The 24,185-nt window shown below is 46.7% G+C and overlaps 1 protein-coding gene and 1 pseudogene across 1 annotated transcript; both read right to left on the bottom strand.

Moving 5' to 3' along the window:
• Positions 1-759: 759 nt before the first annotated feature.
• LOC142290111 (olfactory receptor 52K1-like) lies at positions 760-1,749 on the bottom strand. The gene has a single exon (XM_075334044.1). It carries the CDS (start codon positions 1,747-1,749, stop codon positions 760-762), a length of 990 nt encoding a protein of 329 aa, XP_075190159.1.
• Positions 1,750-21,230: 19,481 nt separating this feature from the next.
• On the bottom strand, positions 21,231-22,430 carry LOC142290110 (olfactory receptor 52K2-like; annotated as a pseudogene).
• Between the last annotated feature and the right edge of the window lie 1,755 nt (positions 22,431-24,185).

Genomic DNA, 24,185 nt, shown 5'->3' with positions numbered 1-24,185 from the left:
TTTTATATTTTGAACTAAAATATATTTTTTGAAATTATATTTGCACAGCTCCTATACTCACACTCTTATAGGTTCTTACATGAGGGTGGTAGAGGCCTCAGTCATGACATGAGGATGGTAGAGGCCTCAGCCAGGAGATGAGGATGGTTGAGGCCACGGTCATGACATGAGTATCATGGAGGCCTCAGTTATGACATGAGTATCGTGGAGGCCTCAGTCATGACATGAGGATGTTGGTGGCCTCAGTCAGAAGATGAGGATGGTGGAAGTTACAGTCAGAACATGAGAATGGTAAAGGACTCAGACAGGACATGAGGATGTTGGGAGACCTCAGTCAGGAGATGAGGTTGGTATAAGTTACAGTCAGGACATGAGGATGTTGGAGACCTCAGACAGGAGATGAGGATGGTGGAGACCACAGTCAGGACATGAGGATGTTAGAGGTGGGATATGGGGGGTTGTGTATGATCAGATGTTGGGAGTGTTGCCTTGTGTGTACATTGTCCTGTCTGCAGGTTAATCACCTCCTCAGTCAGGAGATGAGGATGGTGGATGTTTCAGTCAGGACATAATGATAAATGAGGCCTCTGTATGGTGGGTTTGGCTGCTCAGCCTATCTAGGAAGGTTTGGGACATTGAAGACACTGTCCACCTTAAGACTCTGACCCCCGAAAAAAATTGAATCAAATTTGTCATTTGATATTTTATTTACTCTTTTTAGCATTTTTCTTATTTCTGTTGACCATGACTGTAGGAGCCCTACATACTATGAGTATTCTTCATGTCGGAGCAGACATTGGTGGAACATATGAAGTTCAGGCTGAAGACGGATTTCACTCGGGTCCTTATCTGCTTGGTCCTTACTCCATATACGATGGGGTTAATGAGAGGTGGTAACATCAGGTACACATTGGCCAATAATATATGAATGTGAATAGGGACGTTCTTTCCAAACCTGTGGACAACAGAAGACAGAACAACTGGAATGTAGAATGAAAGGATGGCACAAATATGGGAGGCGCATGTACCCAGAGCCTTGAATCTGGCTTCGCTGGAGGCCAGCCGAAATACGGCCTTAAGAATTAGGATGTAAGAGCAGATGATGAAGATCAGATCCAACCCTACAATGAAAAGAGCCACCACGAGGCCATAAATGTTGTTAAAGGTGGTGTCGGCACAGGCGAGTTTCACCACGGCCATGTGTTCACAGTAGGAGTGATGGATGATGTTCGATGAACAGAATGGAAACCTTTTTATAAGGAATGGTAATGGCATCATCAGTGCCACTGCTCTGCTGATGGCCATCACGCCGATCTCTGTTATCAGCAACTTTGTGAGTATTGAGGTGTATCTTAGAGGGTTGCAGATGGCGACAAATCTATCAAATGCCATAGCCAGGAGTAGAGCCGACTCCATAATAGCACCAGAATGGAGGAAGAACAACTGGGTGAGGCAGGCCTCGGAGTAAATCTCCTGAGAGTTCACCCACAAGATCCCCAACATCTTGGGTGTGGTGGAGTTGGACAAAGCCAAGTCAATGGAGGACAACATGCAAAGAAAGAAGTACATGGGCTCATGGAGGCTCCGGTCTATCCTGATGATGAAGAGCAGAGTGAGGTTTCCAATGACTGATGTGACATAAACCACTGTGAAGATGAGCGCGAGGTAGAGGTAGAGGTGTTCAAGGCCAGGGATCCCCAGGAGGATGAAATGTACTGGAAGTAAGCCTGAGGAGTTCTGCAGAGACATGACGTCCTACACATTCATGGCAGGTCTCTAGGAAGAAACATGAGACATCAGAAAAGGCCTGGAGAAGATGAAGACTAAAGGGCACTTTACACGCAGCGATATCGATATCGCTAGCGTGCGTACCCGCCCCCATCGTTTGTGCATCACAGGCAAATCGCTGCCCGTGGCGCACAACATCGCTTACACCCGTCACACGTACTTACCTACTTAGCGACGTCTCTGTGGCCGGTTCGTTTGGCGTCACAGCGGAGTCACTAAGCGGCCGCCCAATAGAAGCGGAGGGGCGGAGATGAGTGGCCGAACATCCCGCCCACCTCCTTCCTTCCTCATTGCGGGCGGCCGCAGGGACGGTGATGTTCTTCGTTCCCGCGGTGTCACACATAGCGATGTGTGCTGCCGCAGGAACGACGAACAACCTGCGTCCTGCAACAGCAACGATAATCGGGAATAGAGCGACCGGACAACGATCAACGATAAGGTGAGTATTTTTGATCGTTAGCGGTCGTTTGTGCGTTTCACACGCAACGACACCACTAACGAGGCCAGATGTGCGTCACGAATTCTGTGATTCCAACGACATCTCGTTAGCAATGTCGTTGCATGTAAAGCGGCCTTTATGCCTTACAAATGTCCTCACTATGGTGGCTCAGTCTACATCAATGCTTAGTAGACATTCTTTACCTTCTTCTAACGTATCTTATGACCGAAGAGATTAGCCAGAGGGGACTAATGGATTCCAAACAGAGCAAGCCCTTGTCTTGTCTAGAGATGAGCGATCCTGTCAAAGATCAGATCAGTTAGGGATCGCCGATCCCGCCTGAGATCGCAATCGGATTGACGATTGTAGCCGAACCCATTAAATTCAATGGGAGGCAAAAGTGACGTGTTGTAAGGGTACCTTCACACTTTAGCGATGCAGCAGCGATCCGACCAGCGATCTGACCTGGTCAGGATCGCTGCTGCATCGCTACATGGTCGCTGGTGAGCTGTCAAACAGGCAGATCTCACCAGCGACCAGTGACCAGCCCCCAGCCAGCAGCGACGTGCAAGCGATGCTGCGCTTGCACGGAGCCGGCGTCTGGAAGCTGCGGACACTGGTAACTAAGGTAAACATCGGGTATAGTTACCCGATGTTTACCTTAGTTACCAGCGCACACCGCTTCGCTTAGCGTGTGCAGGGAGCAGGAGCCGGCACTGGCAGCGTGAGAGCTGCGGAGGCTGGTAACGGAGGTAAATATCGGGTAACCACCTTGGTTACCCGATGTTTACCTTGGTTACAGCTTACCGCAGGCTGTCAGACGCCGGCTCCTGCTCCCTGCACATTCAGGATTGTTGCTCTCTCGCTGTCACACACAGCGATGTGCGCTTATCAGCGGGAGAGCAACAATAAAAAAACAAACCAGCACTGTGTGTAACGAGCAGTGATCTCACAGCAGGGGACAGATCCAGTGTCACACACAGCGAGATCGCTAATGAGGTCACAAAAAACGTGACTCAGCAGCGATCTCAGTAGCGATCTCGCTGTGTGAGAAGTACCCCTAAGATGGTGTAAAGGGCTGTAAAAGAAAGGAAATAAAAAAGGGACGAGTCGAGTCACACCTGCCGAGTCCCTGCGGCTGCAGCGCTACTTACGGGTCCGACAATTATCACTAATGCATATTCACTGCTCTCCCCTTCCACCTGCGTCTTTGCGTGCCATTAGACCACGCCACCACCTTCTGATACAGCGTCTGTGATTGGTTGGAATCACACATGTTGTCTCCTTATACTGGTGATAAATAAATAAAACAATTAACATGCCCCCCCCCCATTGATACCCAGAACAGATAAAGCCCACCCTACAGGCTGCAGCGCCCAGCCCTGTGCTTATCTTGGTTGTGTGTCAAAATAAGAGGAACCGCATGCGGCTATTTTTTAAATAATTTAAATAAATAAATATTTTTTTAAAAAAAAACAGCGTGCGGTTCTGCTCAAATTTGATATCCAGCCAAGATAAAGGCCAACAGCCGGAGGTGTAGATTGGGTGCAGGAATATGGTGTAAAACGTTTAGGACCAAATCTGCATCTCTTGGCAAAAAAAAGTACAGAAATGGTTTTGACGCCATTTTGGTGCAGTTTTCTTCCAGGAGGTGCAAATTTGGTGCTCAAATCTCTGCACCAAATTTCAGCACCAAATTTGCATCTCTTGGAAAAAACTGCACTGAAACGGCATCAAAATGATTTTGTGCAATTTTTTTGCCAAAAAATGCAGATTTGGTGCTGAAATCACCATATTGCTGCACGAAATCTATAGCTCCTGCAAGAAATCACATCACTACCGCATCTTACTGCATGCGGTAGTGATGTGTTTTTTTGCCAGGAGGCGTAGATTGGGTGCAGGAATACAGTGTAAACATTTTAGCTGCAAATCTGCATCTCTTCCAGGAGATGCTGGTCTGTGAACTCAGAGTTCATTGAGGTCAGGTTACCTGCAATCACAGGTGAAGGGCCGTGGGAACCTCCAGCTGTGACTGCAAATAACCTGAGTGATGTCACCACTGATTGCGTGGCTCAGTCTGTGCCTGAAGCCCACAGTGTGCGCTATGGCAATCGCTGTGAATTCAGATCTAGCAGAGCTGGAAGCATCGTGGGACTTCGTAGTGTGGATTATATTGGACTTGGGTGTTTTGGGGGGTTGATAAATTTGTGAAAGAGGGTGGTTTTTCATATTTTTTTTAAAGTAAAGGATTTTTCTGTGTGCGTGTGTTTATTTCTTTTTACTTAGAGAATTAGTGGTATGGGGGGGTCTCATAAACCCTCCCCATCACTAATCATGGGTTTAATGCCAGCTGTGGGCTGCCAGTAACCCTTTATTACCCCAATTGCCACCGCACTAGGCCAATCGGGAAGAAACCAGGATCGTCGCATCTAATCAATACGACAATATTCAGCAGCTGCAGGCTGCTATTTTTAGGCTGGAGGGCTCCCAACAAGTATGGGTCTCCCCAGCCTGAGCATACCAGCCCCCAGCGGTTGAGCTTTTACATGGCTGGGAATCAAAATTGGGGTGGACCTCACATCGTTTTTTTAAATTTAGTTATTTATTTAAATAATTTTTTAAAAATCTGCATGTGGTTCCTCTTATTTTAATTAACAGCCAAGATAAGTGCACGGCTGGGGGCTGCAGCCTGTAGCCGTGGCTTTATCTGTGCTGGTATCAATACAGGGGGGACCCTATAACAATTGTTTTATTTATCACCAGTATAAGGACACAGATAACATGTGGGATTCCAACAAATCACAGACACTGTCTCAGAGATTGGGGGCATGGTCCAATGGCGGCCAATCAGAGACAACGGTGGAAGAGGAAGGAAGTAAACATGGATGACAGAATTATCGGACCCGGAAGTAGCACTGCAGCCATGGAAATGTGGTAGGTGTGTGCCGCTTTAACACTTTTGCTTCCTTTTTTTTTTTTTTTTTACAGTGGCCAATCACAGCCATGCCAACACTTGACATGTCCATGATGGCCAAGGAGAGGATGGTTTTTGCCATCCGATCATTTACCGATCTTTGGCAAGAGCACAGAGTTTTGCGGTAAATTCTCGGATGTATTGATCTGATCCGGCCAAAGATCGTGCCATTTTAACATTTTCCGATCTTTGCTGATCAGGATCGCTCGTCTCTAGTCTTGACATTATTAGGTTCTATCTGCCTTCATTCTTTAATTTCATATTTAACAGAAGATTTTGTGGCTTCTTACTTACATAGTGGAGATGAGCAGGAGAAGGATGTAAGTTCACATGCCAAGAAGTGTGAACAATCTCATAAGCACTTGTCCTATCAAATGACCAGAACACAAGTGTAGATACCTACCGGACACGCAGATGTCTCGAAGATGTGCTCAGCTCCAATGTGGAAGAGAACGATGCTGGACGCGGCTGCTTAAAACGTTGGATGGACTGAAACGCGTCCAGTTCTGAAAATACAAGAATCACGATAATAAATCCTCAAGTGTCGGGAGACTCATGACTCTTATATAATGCTCTTCCACCGGCCCCAGCACCCTCCGTGGAGGGACGATCATATTGTAACTCTGCGTTTATATCTATAGTGACCTCACTCTTCATCTCTGCGTTATCCGCTGTCATGGTCTCGTGGTGTTTATCGCCCATCTTTTCTTTGTTTTTTTTTGCTGTTCGCCATTGTGGGTGGAATTTAGGGTTTCTGTGTGTTTTTGCCTGATTCACTATTTCTGCCATTTCAAAAGGTCATATCCTTTGTAGTAGACGAGCCCCAGGCCTCCGCAGAGCGGTGTGATGTGCGCTGCAAAATCTTTCCATAATTTTTCGAAACAAACAACGTTTTGAACTAAGAAGTGTCAGGAAAAGGTTAAAAGCAAAAATAAAGTGCCCTTCTTTAGCACAAAGATCATAAAGTGTGTGTCGCTTGAAGATTTTGGAACAGCAGCTGCTGAACACCGGAAGACAAAAAATAAAAGATTATGAAAACCCCCAGAAAGATGAATCGGGGCTTTAGGGTAACATCAGGCGGTCCTGGGATGAATTAGCTGCTGATCTGGCCATAATCTGTTTTCTCGTCAGCACATTGCCTCGTGTATACAGCTGATGAGCTGCCGATAACTGATATTCTGCCGACACTGATCCGTGATGAGCTGCTGATAACTGATATTCTGCCGACACTGGTCCGTGATGAGCTGCTGATAACTGATATTCTGCCGACACTGATCCGTGATGAGCTGCTGATAACTGATATTCTGCCGACACTGATCCGTGATGAGCTGCTGATAACTGATATTCTGCCGACACTGATCCGTAATGAGCTGCCGATAACAGATATTCTGCCGACACTGATCCGTGCTGAGCTGCTGATAACTGATATTCTGCCGACACTGATCCGTAATGAGCTGCCGATAACAGATATTCTGCCGACACTGATCCGTGATGAGCTGCTGATAACTGATATTCTGCCGACACTGGTCCGTGATGAGCTGCTGATAACTGATATTCTGCCGACACTGATCCGGGATGAGCTGCCGATAGCTGATATTCTGCCGACACTGATCCGTGATGAGCTGCCGATAACAGATATTCTGCCGACACTGATCCGGGATGAGCTGCTGATAACTGATATTCTGCCGACACTGATCCGTGATGAGCTGCTGATAACTGATATTCTGCCGACACTGATCCGGGATGAGCTGCTGATAACTGATATTCTGCCGACACTGATCCGTGATGAACTGCCGATAGCTGATATTCTGCCGACACTGATCCGTGATGAGCTGCTGATAACTGATATTCTGCCGACACTGATCCGGGATGAGCTGCTGATAACTGATATTCTGCCAACACTGATCCGTGATGAGCTGCCGATAACTGATATTCTGCCGACACTGATCCGTGATGTGCTGCCGATAACTGATATTCTGCCGACACTGATCCGTGATGAGCTGCTGATAACTGATATTCTGCCGCCACTGATCCGTGATGAGCTGCTGATAACTGATATTCTGCCATCACTGATCCGTGATGAGCTGCCGATAACTGATATTCTGCCGACACTGATCCGTGATGTGCTGCCGATAACTGATATTCTGCCGACACTGATCCGTGATGAGCTGCCGATAACTGATATTCTGCCGACACTGATCCATGATGTGCTGCCGATAACTGATATTCTGCCGACACTGATCCATGATGTGCTGCTGATAACTGATATTCTGCCGACACTGATCCGTGCTGAAATGCTGATAACTGATATTCTGCCGACACTGATCCGTGATGAGCTGCCGATAACTGATATTCTGCCGACACTGATCCATGATGTGCTGCTGATAACTGATATTCTGCCGACACTGATCCGTGCTGAAATGCTGATAACTGATATTCTGCCGACACTGATCCGTGATGAGCTGCCGATAACTGATATTCTGCCGCCACTGATCCGTGATGAGCTGCTGATAACTGATATTCTGCCGACACTGATCCGTGATGAGCTGCTGATAACTGATATTCTGCCGACACTGATCCGTGATGAGCTGCTGAGAACTGATATTCTGCCGACACTGATCCGTGATGAGCTGCCGATAACTGATATTCTGCCGCCACTGATCCGTGATGTGCTGCCGATAACTGATATTCTGCCAACACTGATCCATGATGAGCTGCCGATAACTGATATTCTGCCGACACTGATCCGTGCTGAGCTGCTGATAACTGATATTCTGCCGACACTGATCCGTGATGAGCTGCTGATAACTGATATTCTGCCGACACTGATCCATGATGAGCTGCCGATAACTGATATTCTGCCGCTACTGATCCGTGATGAGCTGCTGATAACTGATATTCTGCCGACACTGATCCGTGATGAGCTGCTGATAACTGATATTCTGCCGACACTGATCCATGATGTGCTGCCGATAACTGATATTCTGCCAATGTGGCGCCCTGGACAAGCCAGGTCGTCACAGGTACTGCAACAACACACCCCACACCCCGAGATAGGCACACCAGTCACACACAAATCCTTGTTGCCTCCCTCCAGGGGCTGATGTCCATACCAGGTGGGGTGGAGCCAGGCGGTTGGCCCCACCCACTGAGGAGTTCACAGTCCTGGAGGCGGGAAAGGAAGTCAGAACAGAGTATGGTTAGGGAGAGTGGAGGAGTAGAGTAGCAAGTGAGGAGAGCAAACTGACCGTGTCCGGGTACGTTGGCCCGGGCACCGAGATCAAGGTTGGCAGACGGTGGTAGCCATCTGCAGGAGAGGCCGATCGACGCGGAACTGTAGGACCGGGGGCGGGCGGTGGCCCGCCGGTACCGAACCGGGGAGCGAAGAGAAGCCAGCACAAACCAGCAGGGCCTACGGACCCCGACCAGGCTTGGAGTCGCCATTAAACCGGTCAAATCCTTTAGCGACTGGAGCCTAGCGGCAAAGACCCGACTGAAGGCAACCGTCCAAACCGAGAATGGGAAATACAACTACCGCCACAGTTAGAATTCTAATGGCCAGAGCCTGCGGGCAAAAAGGGCTCCTCCGGCCCATATCCAAGCTGGGGAGCGGGTTAACGGTGGGAAGCCATCGGGACCGAAGATACACAACAGGTGCAGGGAAAGGCAGCCACCACCAACCGTCCGGGAGTAACCACAGCAGCCAGCTGCAGGACCCGTCCATCCAGCCGTTTTGTTTTACCGGACACTCTGTATCCATCATTGACTGAGTGAGTACCACCGTGCCGTCAGGCACCGCGCTGCCCCTGCGACTCTGCACCTCGCAAACCCTGCCTCCCCCGTCACCTCACTGGGCTCCGGGACCACCAAATCCCCCTACCCACGAAGGGGAAAGAAACATCTTGGCTGCTCCCTGTCATCGCTCCCAGGATCCCCGTCCAGAGCAGCGGTGGTGCCCCAACCTCACCACAAACCGTGGGTGGCGTCACGGACCAAATCCCCAAACCCCCAAATCACCCCTTTTATTGCTTGGGCGAGGAGCACCGCTCAAGTCCCCGGATCCGGCCCACCACTTGAGCCACCGAGCAGCAGCGCCAGACCCGAGTGCCAGCGAGAGCGCAGCGGCGGCGGACTCCTCCCTACCCGCGACACCAACACTGATCCACTGGACGTTGATGGACAGGCTGTGGGACACATAAGTAGTGACGTACCGTATTTTTCAGATTATAAGACACACTTTTCCTCCCAAAAATTTGGGAGGAAAATGAGGGGTGCGTCTTATAAGGTTACCAAGGGGTGATGGAGAATGGTCACGGGAGGCAGGTGCAATGCTGCGGGCTGTGGGCAGTGCTAATGCTGCGGGCGGTTCTGATTCTGATGTTGGGCTGTGCTCGCTGTGGGGGGATGAGGCAGGGGGCATTCTGAAAATGTCAGGCTTTAAATAAGAGCTCTTGGCTGAAGATCTCTTTTGCGCACGTTCTGCCTCCGGCCTTTTGATGTCCCAGCAGCGGACTTCAGGAAAATGGAGCACATAGTTGGCGTGTGTACAGATAAGATCTCGGCTCATCTTGGAGCCGATAGCTCAATCTGCGCATGCGCTGAATATGGGCGCCATTTCTTTGAAGCCCGCACCACCTCCAGTTTCTGGATGTTCCCGCCTCACAGCGCCGCCGAGCATCCGGGCACCTGCCGCACCGCCCACCGCATCATCTTACTCTGTCCCTGCCTCCTGTGTCCCCCTGCCAGTAAGACACTACTGGATTATAAGACAGACCCTATGTTTATTTTTTTTTACTTTTTTTGTTTGTCTCTAAATTTTTGGTGCGTCATAATCCAGTGCATTTTATAATCCAGTGCATCTTGTAAAATGAAAAATATGGTATTTTTTTCACTCCCTACAATTAGAACATAATGAATAATTAAAAAAGTGTGTGTTTGTCAGATTTGATACCTCTTGTGGTCACAAGGTCATATACCAAGGTATAATTTCACCAGAAACTACCAATCTTATATAAACGTGTCCAGTAATTGTAGTGATTATTGATGAGCGAGCGCTACCATGCTCAGGTGCTCAGTTATCGTAAGTCTTCTGAAAAAGATTGAGTTCCCCATTGACTCCCATTAAACTCCGTACACGAGTCGATCCCATCCGAGTGTCCGCCTGCTTCGAGTACAGAACACCTGAGCATGGTAGTGCTTGCTCATCATTAGGTCTCATAGATAGCAGTGCAGCCTGTGGTAGCATTTTATGGCTTGATATCACACTGAGGCATTGACCTCGGCTGAAAATGTCTCCAAATATTCATAAATTACTGAAATCCCTGAATATCATCCATTGCTCATGGCTGTGGTACATGTGTAAAATATCCCCCACACTGCGCCCCTGCATATAAATATGGATCAGCCATGCACCATTGAATATACAGGTATAAGCCGCACTGTGCCCCCCATTCACTATAATCAGCCACTCTTCCAAATCCCAGGAAAATAAATCTATACATGAGTCCCTGTGACTCTCCCCAAAATTCATTACAAGTCCCTGACCTATGTCCTCCCTCCACCCCTATTTGAGGTCTGTCTCCTTGGCCCCGGGGGTGTACATATAAATCATGGGGCCCCATAGCGGGTTTCTAATTGGGACCCCTTTCCCCACCCCAAGTATTTGGCGGAGTAGGCGGGGTCATAACTCCCAAGTTTTGTAAACAGGGAAATGGTCATGTATTGTAGCTCATACACAGTAATTATTCCCCTATAGAAGCCCCTTACGGTTTTCACCCATGATATCCCTTTCATGGCCTTTATAGACTATGATACTTCCAAAATTGCCCCCATCCACACACAAAGTATGGTATCCCCAAAGTGCCCCCCAACAATATCATGTCCCCATAGTTCCCCCACACACAGTATTATGGCCTCCACACAGTATGATGGTCCCTCATTATGATGCCCAAAGCCTCTAATCAACATAATGGCCCTCAAAGTTCCCCACTAAACATGATGGCCTTCACTGTCCCCCACTCAGTATAATGGACACCACAGTCCCCCACCCAGTGTGATGGCCCCAACAGTCCCCCACTCAATGTGATGGCCCTGACAGTCCACCCCTCAGTATAATGGCCTCCACTGTCCCCCACTCAGTATAATGACCACCTCAGTCCCCCACTCAGTATAATGGCCTCCACTGTCCCCCACTCAGTATAATGACCCCCACTGTCCCCCACTCAGTATAATGGCCCCTACAATCCCCCAATCAGTATGATGGCCTCCGCTGTCCCCCACAGTGTGATGGCTCCAACAGTCCCCCACTCAATGTGATGGCCCCCGCAGTCCCCCACTCAGTAAAATAGCCTTCCTCAGTCACCCATTCAGTGAAAAGGCCCCCATAGTCTCCCATTCAGGATAATCACCCCCACAGTCCCCCACTCAGTGTGATGGTCCCCACAGTACCCCACGCAATGTGATGGCCATCACAGTCTCCCATTCAACGTGAGGCCCCCAAAGTTGTCCACACAGTATGATGGCATCAACAGTCCCCCACTCAATGGGATGACCCCCCCAGTCCACCACTTAACGTGATGGCCCCCACAGTCCTCCACTCAGTATAATTGCCCCCACAGCCGCTCACTTAGCATAATGGCCTTCCTCAGTCACCCACTCAGTGTGATGGCCTCCATAGTCTCCCATTCAGTATAATGGCCCCCACAAACTCTCACGCAGTATTTTAAAAAAAGAAAACACTCACCTCTTCAATCTCCCGCGGTACCGCTTCCTCTGGGCGACGGGTACATGCTAAATACCTCAGCCGGCATGAGGAGGTCGTCATGACAGCTCAGTCATAGAGAAAGTGCAGAGCAGGAAACTGAGAGGGATGCGGCTCCTCTGCTACTTCACTTTCTATTGCCGGCAGTGGGGCTCCAGGAACGCTCCCCGAGATGTTCACTAATATGGAGGTGAAAAGCAGTATAATGGAGGCCGTCTGGCCATGGCCGTTAGGCCAGATTGGCTTCATTATACTCTGCACCTTAACAGCTGGCATGGCCCCCCTCTACTTTCAGCCCCCACCAGTTGCAGCATCAGTATGTCAGCCCCTTTCTAGACTGCACAGCGCTGGTGATCGCTGCTTAGATGCTGATTTCATCTGTACACGGCGTTAATATGCGCTATGCTAGGGGCTAGGGTGACTTTATACTTACCAGTCTCCGTGCTGCTGTAACTACTTCCGGGGCCACTGATTATCGCTCATACATATGCACAGCATCCCCTGCCACTTCCAATCCCGGCGTCTATGAGTGGTTGCTGTCAGACTGTACCACCACCCTGTGTGACAGCATGTCTGACTGCTTTCAATTGCAAATGCTGTCTGCGTGTCTATATTTATGCAAAAATAAATAAATAAATACAAAAAAATACAAAAAATAGGGATATTATGATACCTAGCACAGATAAAGTATACGGCTACAGGCTGCAGCCCCCAGTTGTGCGCTTATCTTGGGTGTGATTTAAAATAAGAGGAACCGCAGTTGGCTTTTTTTTTAAAAAAAAATATTTGAATAAATCATTTTTTTAAAATGGCGTGTGGTCCCCCCCTATTTTGATACCTAGTTATGATAAAGCAGACAGCTGGGGGCTGGTATTCTCAGGCTGGGGAGCCCCATGGTTATTGGGCCGGCATCCCAGCCTCAAAATAGCAGCCTGCAGCATTAAGGACCATTGATAAACGGGTTAGTCAAGAAAATGTAGTGCAGTAGATGAAGGACACAAAATGTTATGTCACTTCAAAATCAGAAGATGTCCAGCAGTGCCATCAGCTCGGAACAAGCAGTTACTGCACAAGTCTTTTGGGGGAAGTCTCTACCAGTTCCGCACATTTAGAGGTGTCCCTTCTTTCACTGCTTGCTGTGAACCCTACATTACTTCTTCTTGCCTCTTTTTCATAGAGGGCAGATTTGTGGAGTCTACGACTAACAGTCGTCCTGTGGACTGATTCTCCCTCTGAGCTGTGATCTCTGCTGCTACTCCAGTGTCCTTGCGCCTCTCGGCTGCTTCTCTCATTACATTTCTTCTTTTTGCGATGTCCGTTTCAGTGGATGCTGTGTGTTGTAGGTTTGCAGTTGTGCCATACTTCTTCGACTTTTAGATGATGTATTGAAAAGTGTTCGGTGAGATGTTCACAGCTTGGGCTATTTTTTTATATCCTAACCGTACTTTATTCTTCTTATCTTTATCCCTGTCTGGTGTGTTCCTTGGTTTTTCTGATGCAGTTTGATCCCTGACCTGTCTGGTGTGTTCCTTGGTTTTCATGATGCAGTTTGATCCCTGACCTGTCTGGTGTGTTCCTTGGTTTTCATGATGCAGTTTGATCCCTGACCTGTCTGGTGTGTTCCTTGGTTTTTCTGATGCAGTTTGATCCCTGACCTGTCTGGTGTGTTCCTTGGTTTTCATAATGCTGTTTGATACCTGACCTGTCTGGTGTGTTCCTTGGTTTTCATGATGCAGTTTGATACCTTATATGGAGAGAAGGCATGCACACCAGTGACTATGTAAGGTGAATATATGAAAAGCAGAAACTGCTGTGTGAATACTGACATGAAAGATTGGAGATCCAGACGTTATTTCTTAATTGATTTGTAGTTTTTCGTTTATGAACCCTCCACACTCACACCTATTGCAGTTCACATTATACGCATAAATAGCCTGGGTCTCAGCTTCCCATACACGGTAAGTTTTGTAACTGCATGAGAGGACACACACAAGCTAGGGACCCCAACGTAGAGAAATACTTTGGTGTAGTGTTGGGGCTCTATTGCATTGATCAATTCAGTAGCTAAATTTCTCTTGATTCATATGTTCATGGCAGTAATGCAGATTCCATTTTCACATTTTCACTCTTACATATAGCTATTGGATTCTTCATGTCAGTATTCACACAGCAGTTTCGGCTTTTTATATATTCCCCTTACATAGTCACTGGTGTGCATACCTTCTCTCCATATAGTGTAGATTTTTTGCACCCAGTTCAGACTCAGAATTGGTGTTCCAGATGTTATTTCTTAATTGCTGTTTGATCCCTGACCTGTCTGGTGTGTTTCTTGGATTTCATGATGCTGTTTGATCCCTGACCTGTCTAGTGTGTCTGTTAGTTTTCATGATTCTGTTTGATCCCTGACCTGTCTGGTGTGTCCCTTGGTTTTTATGATGCTGTTTAATCCCTGACCTGTCTGGTGTGTCCATTGGTTTTTATGATGCTGTTTGATCCCTGACCTGTCTGGTGTGTACCTTGGTTTTTCTGATACAGTTTGATCCCTGACCTGTCTGGTGTGTCCCTTGGTTTTTCTGATACAGTTTGATCCCTGACCTGTCTGGTGTGTCCCTTGGTTTTTCTGATACAGTTTGATCCCTGACCTGTCTGGTGTGTCCCTTGGTTTTTCTGATACAGTTTGATCCCTGACCTGTCTGGTGTGTCCCTTGGTTTTTCTGATACAGTTTGATCCCTGACCTGTCTGGTGTGTCCCTTGGTTTTTATGATGCTGTTTGATACCTGACCTGTCTGGTGTGTCCCTTGGTTTTTCTGATACAGTTTGATCCCTGACCTGTCTGGTGGGGGAAAGTAAAGTAGCTCAACTGTCGTATTTTTGGTGCTCAGGAGAAAATGAGTAATAATGGTAAAAGTAATCTCTGGCACAGAAATAGATTTTTTGCACAAAAGAGTAAATGTCTACTTTTAATAACAGAATTTGTAGAAAATGATACAAAAAGATTCTGTATATACTCATACTGCGCATACACCTCCGACGTTTCGGCTAAATAATAGCCTTTATCACGGATTATCTCTATGTAGTGTGTATATATGTATATTCAAGATGAAGTGGATGAATGACTCTTATTTGGTATGTAGAAGATTCAGCCAGCTAAGCTGGACGTGGAATATAATAGAGCCGTAGGACACAGCGATGTCCTGTGGATACGTGCTGCAGTCACGATGTACAGGAATCTTGCGGAGACTTGTTGCGCTGGTGCCTGCGGGTCCGATCCTTGGTTTTCCGGATCCTGTGTGATCCCTGATCTCCTCACACAAACCTCTGAGGTCTTCACAGATCAGCTGTGGTTATACTGAGGAGGAATCACCCAGGAGGAGGCAAAGTATGGAAGGGGTCAGGATCAGGCTTCAGGGGGCTGAATACAAACGCACCTCACTAGATTCACATTAATATGCACTAAATATTTAGAAAACCGGGAATCATTTCCCTAAACATCACCACAACTTGTACCTAAAATCCCAATAAAATACATTTCAGTTCATGGGTGTAATGTGAAAAATGTGTAAAAGTTCACAGGGTGTGAATACTTTTTCAAGGCACTGAATACACACACACTTTCCTCTCACCTGTGTCAGGTCCAGGCTGTGATGCTGCAGATTCCTACAAGTGTCAGTGAGAAGAATTTATAGACAGCGGGAGCCATGGGGACCCCCGGGAGAAGAGGCAGGCGTAACGAGCGTCGCCCCCCGGAGACCTCCAATATTCTGCTCTGGGGGAAACGTCCACCGCAGCTCAATGGAAAGTGCCATATTCAAGACCACAGCAAAATATACCAGATCCCTCACAAATTCCCCCCATTATTAATATATATATTAATAATGGGGGGCACTGGAGACAATATTAATAATGGGGGGCACTGGAGACAATATTAATAATGGGGGGCACTGGAGACAATATTAATAATGGGGGGCACTGGAGACAATATTAATAATGGGGGACACTGCAGGTAATATTAATAATGGGGGGCACTGCAGGTAATATTAATAATGGGGGACACAGCAGACAATATTAATAATGGGGGACACTGCAGACAATATTAATAATGGGGGACACTGCAGACAATATTAATAATGGGGGACACTGCAGACAATATTAATAATGGGGGACACTGGAGACAATATTAATAATGGGGGACACTGCAGGCAATAGTAATAATGGGGGACACTGCAGACAATATTAATAATGGGGGGCACTGCAGGCAATAGTAATAATGGGGGACACTGTAGGCAATATTAATAATGGGGGACACTGCAGGTAATAGTAATAATGGGGGACACTGCAGAAAATATTAATAATGGGGGACACTGCAGGCAATATTAATAATGGGGGACACTGCAGGCAATATTAATAATGGGGGACACTGCAGGCAATAGTAATAATGGGGGACACTGCAGGCAATATTAATAATGGGGGACACTGCAGGCAATAGAGTTGAGCGATGTTCGAGGTTCGAAGTTTGCCAATTTCATGTTCGAGTGATTTTGGGGGGTGTTCGAGTCGTTCGCCGAACTCGAACGATTTGCTAAAAGTTCATCAGTTTGAGTTACGTTCAAGAACGGTTCGATCACCAAAAGCGTGGTTTTCACAGTATGTGCGCACCTTGCATTTTACATGCGTCCTGCGTCCCCAGCACAATCCCTCTCTCTTTCCTACTCACTGATCACGTGCGTCTCGCTGCACGGCTGTCAGAAATCTGCGGCGACTTTTCATCTTTTGAAAATGGCTGCCGCTTCATTATTCAATCAGTTATTCTATGCTTTCCACACCCACCGGCGCCTATGATTGGTTGCAGTCAGACACGCCCCCACGATGAGTGACAGCTGTCTCACTGCAACCAATCACAGCCGCTGGTGGGCCGGTCTATATCGTGCAGTAAAATAAATAAATAAATAATAAAAAATAAAAATGCGGTTCCCCCCATATTTGATACCAGCCAGGATAAAGCCGCACGGCTGGAGGCTGGTATTGTCAGGATGGGGAAGGTCACGTTATCGGGAGCCCACCACCCTAACAATATCAGCCAGCATCCGCCCGGAATTGCCGCATCCATTAGATGCGACTTTCCCGGGACTCTACCCAGCTCATCCCGAATTGCCCTGGTGCGGTGGCAATCGGGGTAATAAGGAGTTAATCAGCCAGGCGTCTACCCGAGATACCTTCCATGATTTAACTGTAAGTGAAAGTAAAGAAACACACACAACGAAAAATCCTTTATTTGTAATAAAAGACAAAAACCCCCTCATTTACCTCTTTATTAATCCCCAAACAACAATCCAGGTCTGAAGTAATCCACACGACATTGTCAGCTCTGCTACATGAAGATGACAGGGAGCGCCGTAGAACACGATCACGCTGTATCAGCTCCACGTAGCACCTGAAGTGAATCGTGCTGTCATCAGAGACTTCAGTCTGCAATGCAGATGTCAAGATTACCAAATCTGCCTGTTTCTCATTAGAGGCAGTGGCTCAATGGTTAGTTCTCTCGCCTAAGAAGCATTAGTTCACGAGTTCAAGTCCTGGCCGTCCCGGTAAAGAATTTAATTTATTTTAAATTATAATTATTATTTATTTATAATTATAATTTAATTTAATTCTGCACTGAGGGGAGGATGATGGGGGTTGTAGTGCCTGCGTGTGTGCGGTGATGAGTGCGGTACTGCCAGTGTTTGCGCACCCATCCATCCATCCGCCCGCCCATCCATCCGTCCGTCCGTCCGTCCTTCCGCCCGTCCGTCCACCCATACATCCATCCGCCCGCCCGTCCGTCCACCCGCCCATCCGTCCACCCGCCCATCCATCCATACTTGTAGCTGAACAATCTGCTTCTAGATTGTCTACTGCAATATAGAGGTAAAGATGACCAAATCTTCCTATGCTTTTCATGAGAGGCAGTGGCTCAATGGTTAGAGCTCCCGCCTAAGAAGAGTTCATTCACGAGTTCGAGTCCTGGCTGTCCCAGTAAAGAATTTAATTTATTTTAAATTATAATTATTATATGTTTATAATTATAATTTAACTTAATTATGCATTGAGGGGAGGAGCCGGACATCAGCTGTGAGCCGCGGGACACACCTCTAAAATCGGAGCAGTTCACGGAATGAGGCTGCATTGCTCTCTCCTCTCTCTCTCCGGGATGGGAGACATATATACCAGGATGGGGGCATATATATCATGATGGGAACGTATATACAAGGATTAGGGACATATATACCAGGATGCCAACATATATACCAGGATGGGAAAACATATACCAGGATGGGGGACATATATACCAGGATGGGGGACATATATACTGGGATGGGGGACATACATACTGGAATGCCAGCATATATACCAGGGGACATATATATATATATATACCAGGATAGGGGATATATATACCAGGATGGGCACATATATACCCAGATGGGAGCATATATACCAGAATGGGGACATTTATACAAGGATTAGGGACATATATACCAGGATGGGGACATATACATATATATATATATATATATATATATATATATATATATATATATAAAAGGATGGGGACATATATACCAGGATGGGACATATATACCAGGATTAGGACATTTATACTACGATGGGGACAAGTATACCAGGAAGAGGCCCAGGCTGGGGGACATAGAAACCAGGATGGGGACATTTATACATGTATAATAGGATAGGGACAGGCTTAGGAAACGGATACCAGGATTGGAGACATATATACCAAGAGGAGGCCCAGGATGGGTGCATATATACCAGGATGGGGACATATACATGTATACCTGGATGAGGTACACATATACTAAGATGGTGCCCAGGATGAGGTACATAAATAAAAGGATGGGGTACATATTTACCAAGAAGAGGTCCTGATTACAGGATATATACCAGGATGGGGAACATATATACCAAGATGGGAACATATACCAAGATGAGGATATATATACTAGGATGGTGACATATATATCAGGATGGGGACATGTATACCAGGATGGGGATATATAAAGCAGGATAGGGACATATATACCAGGATTAGGACATATATACTAGCATAGGGACATGTATACCAGGAAGAGGCCCTAGCTGGGGGGGCATATAAATCAGGATGGGGACATATATACCAGGATAGGGTCAGGCTTGGGAAATGGATACCAGGATGAGGGATATATATGCCAAGTCACCCAGGATGGGGGCATATATACCAGAATGGGGGACATATACTGTATACCAGGATGTCGACAAATATAACAGGAGATGGGACATAATACCAGGATGGGCATATATACCAGAATAAGGACATATATACTAGGATGGGGACATGTATACCAGGAAGAGGCCCAGGCTGAGAAACATAGAAACCAGGATGGGGACATATATACTAGGATGGGACCAGGCTTTGGAAATGGATAGCAGGATGGGAGATATATATACCAAGAAGAGGCCCAGGACGGGGCATACATACCAGGATGGGGACATATATACTAGGATGGAGTACACATATGTGGTGCATGATGAGGTACATATATAACAGGACGGGGAACATATTTATCAAGAAGGGGCCCTGAATACTGGACATATATACCAGGATGGGAGACATATACCAGGATGCTGACCAATATACCAAGATGGGGACATACTGTATATACCAGGATGGGGACATATACTGTATACCAGGTTCCCACCAATGACAACATCTGCAGGGAGTTTGTATGTTCTCGTCGTGTTTGCATGGGTTTTGTCTGGTTTCCTCTCACAATCCAAAAAAAAATACAGATATGGAATGTAGATTGTGAGCCCCAATGGGGACAGTGATGAGCACATCTGTAAAGTGCTGTGGAATTAATAGTGCTATATAAGTGAGTAAAATAAATAATTAAATAAATAAATAAATAATGGACAAAATTACCAGAATGGCCCCAGGATGGAGGACATATATATCTTTATGGAAGACATATTTACCAAGAAGAGTCTCAGAATAGGTGACATATGTACAGGATGGGGGATATTATTACATTTTGGAAGGGGGTCAACACATGTGTCTTTATAGGCTTTAAAACACTACAAGTGTCCATATTTATGCAGGTGGGAGCTCTCAGCTCAGGTCCAAATTTTACACCGGGGCCCACCGTGCACCGGCGTCCTTTGTAAGAAGCTGCAGAGGCCATGGACTAAGCAGCGAGCAGCATCCAGCACCCCCGCCACATCATCCCCGCTCAGCCTGCTGCCGCGCTTCTTCTGGATCCACACGTGGGGCTGCATGTCGCCACTAGCACAGCAGTGAACAGCGGCCGCGGCTTTCAGTTGATCAGAGTTTCGCATGTTTTTTGTTGTAGTTTTGATTATATTTTATCATATAATGAACTGAAAAAACTAGGAAAATAATTACCTGTGGTGAAAACTACAATTCACCATTTCTTTCTTTCTTGCAGAGTCCAGCGTGCGGTAAAATTACCAGGAAACTTCATTCTACAAAGATGCCGGCAGTTACCGCGATACTAAACATAAGGGGGATTTTCTATGTTTTAATAGTGAAAAATATTTCAGAATTTTGTAAAAAAAAAAACACCAAAACAACAAACTTTGCCCCGTGTCACCATTTGTTAACACCTGTAACTTATTTTTTTTTAATTCTTCCATCGATGATAATATTTTGATAGATCAGATGTTCACAGACGTGGCAATATCAAGTATGCTTGGGTTTGTCTTTTTGTGGAAAAATAGTGTGTGATTTAAATCTTTTATTTTTTATTTCCTTTTTGAATATTTTTTTTTTTTTTTGTGACCTCGGGACTTGAACCTATAAATGTTTGATTGCTTGTACTATATACTGCAGTTCTGGTGTATTACAGTGTATAATGGAATGACTGATCCCGTCTGTATAGCACAGCCGGCACCTGTATGGACCGGGTGCAGCCACTCCATACACTGGCACCCAACGCTCTGCCATTACCCCCCCCTTGACTTCCCCCCATGCTGCCTCTGTGCTGTTACCTCTGTTGCTAATTCTCCTTGTGCATCCAATTTGGCCACGGACCCAAAGAGCTCATCATCTCTCATTACAATTTCTCACTGTTATCTATAGGATTTCTCTCGTGCTGCACCATGTCTCTGGACTATAAGACTAACATCCATATTTCTAATTGCAGACCACATCCTCATATAAAGTGACCCTTGTGCCATCGAGCCCATCACTCCATCCCATAGTTTTGCTCATTTCTCACTTTGCAGTCAGTCTTGGCACGGTTGGGCTGGGGGAGACCAGTTCACGCTGTGTTACTCTTATCCTCCTCCAGACCTCATCTTCTTGCACTTTGCGTTTGTCCAGATTTCTTCCAGTCTTCATCAAGTTCTAGAAATTGAAAGATGAAAGACCAATATGACTGTGACTGAAATGGCTTTATTGTCCCTGCTGGGATAGTGTACATATGGGTGACTGAAGACAGTGGCATGCTATTCCTGTAGAGACCTGCAGTCACTCAGAATTTCTACCGCAGTGAAACAGTTTTTTCACCCGATTGCGTATCTGCCTGGTTTTGATGCCGTACACAATGGGGTTTATGAATGGTGGAAGCAGCAGGTAGATGTTGGCCATCAAGATGATAATATAAGCAGGGATGGCTTTTCCGAACCTTTGGACAACTGATGAGAGGACCACAGTGGCATAGAAGACCAGGATGGCACAAATATGGGAGGCGCAAGTACTGAGAGCTCTGAATCTGGCTTCATTAGAGGACAAGTTAAATACTGCTCGAAGAATGAGAAGGTAAGAGCAGACGATGAAGACCAAGTCTACGGCTACGATGAGAAGAACCACCACCAGTCCATAAATACTATTAACCGTAGAGTCAGAGCAAGCTAATTTCACCACAGCTATGTGGTCACAGAATGAATGTTGGATGACATTGTGTGAGCAGAGTGATAATCTCCGAAAGAGAATTGGCAAAGGAAGCACCGCGACTATCCCTCTACCCAAAGAGCCAAGACAGATCCATAAAACAAGGCGATCTGTCAGCAATGAATTGTACCGCAGTGGGTTACAGATTGCCAGGTATCGGTCAAAAGCCATGGCTAGAAGTATGGCGGACTCCATGGTGGCAAAAGAATGGATGAAGAACATCTGGATGAGGCAAGCCTCAAACATTATTTCATGGGACTGAAACCATAGGATACTCAAGAGCTTAGGTGTGGTTGAGTTGGTCAATACAAGATCAATGCAGGACAACATGCAAAGAAAGATATACATGGGCTCATGGAGGCTGCGATCAATTCTGATGATTAGGAGAAGGGTCACATTCCCTATCACAGAGACCAAATACACAAGGAAGAAGACCAAGGCTATATAAAAATAGCAGGATTCCAAGCCGGGAAGTCCAAGCAGTAGAAAATACATAGGGGGAGAACTTGTAAGGTTTGACATTTCTTGGCTTCAGTAACACCTAAAATATACAAAAAACAGCAAAATAATTAGTTTAAAAACCCCAACTACAGTATCATCTCATAAACCCTCAAAGCTGAAGAACCACCACCAGGACTGACGCTTAGTGCTGAGTTGTGGTGAGTCCTGGTGGTCTACCTACTTCTTGGCTCTATCATAGCTCCCAGCTTTGAAGGATAAGAAATAGGGGCACAAATTGTGCGGTGACATTTTTATTGTACAATAGGCCAGTACGCTACCAGCACCCAATAAAAAACAGGAGCCAAGGGATTAAAGAGAGCGCAATAGGGTGTTATCCGAAGTATCAAAATGTAAGGGTGACTTCCTCACCTTGTATGGTTGTGGTTACCACAACATGAGGACATGGCTTTGTCTAAGAACAGCTGCAGCAGAGTCCAGAGGAGCGGAGGTCAGAACTTGTAGGGATGAAAGGAATGAAGTAGGTAAATCCACGCTGCTGCTGATGGAAAGTAAGAGGAAACCAGGAGGAATGGGTAAAAAGCTCTGCAGTTTTTTCTGGACGCGTTTTGAAGTCTATCCACACTGCCTCCGCATACATAGATGTGACTTGCAGCTATTTAGCACATGATTAGTTCTGCAGATTCCCGTCACTGTATTGTTACTGTTTTGCTTTTGATGGTGGAATAATATTCTTCGTCCTGACTACAAATCACAACCTGTTCTCACAATCCATAATATCGCATTTTGTTACTAGGTTGATTCCCAAGCAAAAGTCACTTGTTCGAATTGAGAACAAAACATGTGGAATTGCAATAATTTTCTGGGAGAAATACATCAATTTCTGGAATAATTTCAAGGGTGCCAACAATTTCAGCCATGACTATATATACAGCAGTTTCAGTGTTTCCTATGTGATGTACATATTGCAGTCTCAGTGTATCCTTTGAGATGTACACAACAATTACTCTTACTGCCTCTTAGGTGATGTATATACAGCAGTTTCAGTGTATGCTGTGTGATGTATATGTGGCGCCCTGGACTAGCCAGGTTGTCACAGGTACTGCAACACACACCTCCACCCCGAGACAGGCACATCAGCCAGACACAAAATCCGTGTTGCCTCCCTCCAGGGGCTGATGTCCACACCAGGTGGGGTGGAGCCAGGCGGTTGGCCCCACCCACTGAGGAGTTCACAGTCCTGGAGGCGGGAAAAGGAAGGGAGTTCAGTTAGGGAAGTGAAGGAGAGAGGAGTGGAGTAGTAGTGGAGGAGCAAACTGACCGTGTCTGGGTGTGTGGCCCGGGCACTAAGAGCAAGGTTGGCAGACGGTGGTGGCCGTCTGCAGGAGAGGCAGATCAACGTGGAACCGTAGGACCGGGGATGGGCGGTGGCCCGCCGGTACCGAACCGGGGAGCGAAGTGAAGCCAGCACACACAGGCAGGGCCTACGGACCCCGACCAGGCTTGGAGTCGCCATTAGAGGTCAAATCCGTCAGTGACCGGAACCCCAGGGGTTTCCTAACAGCCAAGAACCGATGGAACGCAACCGTCCGACCAGTAGAAGGAAATACAGCTACCGCCACAGCTAGAGTTCCAAGGGCCAGAGCCTGCAGGCAAAAGGGCTCCTCGGGCACATATATACGCTGGGGAGCGGGTTACCGGGGGGAATCCATCGGGACCGAACATACACAAAGGTGCAGGGAAAGGCAGCCACCACCAACCGTCCGGGAGGAACTACAGCAGCCGGCTGTGGGACCCGTCCATCCAGCCATTTAGTTT

Source organism: Anomaloglossus baeobatrachus, chromosome 2 (assembly GCF_048569485.1).
Source record: "Anomaloglossus baeobatrachus isolate aAnoBae1 chromosome 2, aAnoBae1.hap1, whole genome shotgun sequence".
NCBI lineage: Eukaryota > Metazoa > Chordata > Amphibia > Anura > Aromobatidae > Anomaloglossus > Anomaloglossus baeobatrachus.
Note: the sequence above shows the minus strand (reverse complement) of the source record. Positions and strands in the feature narration are given on the sequence as shown.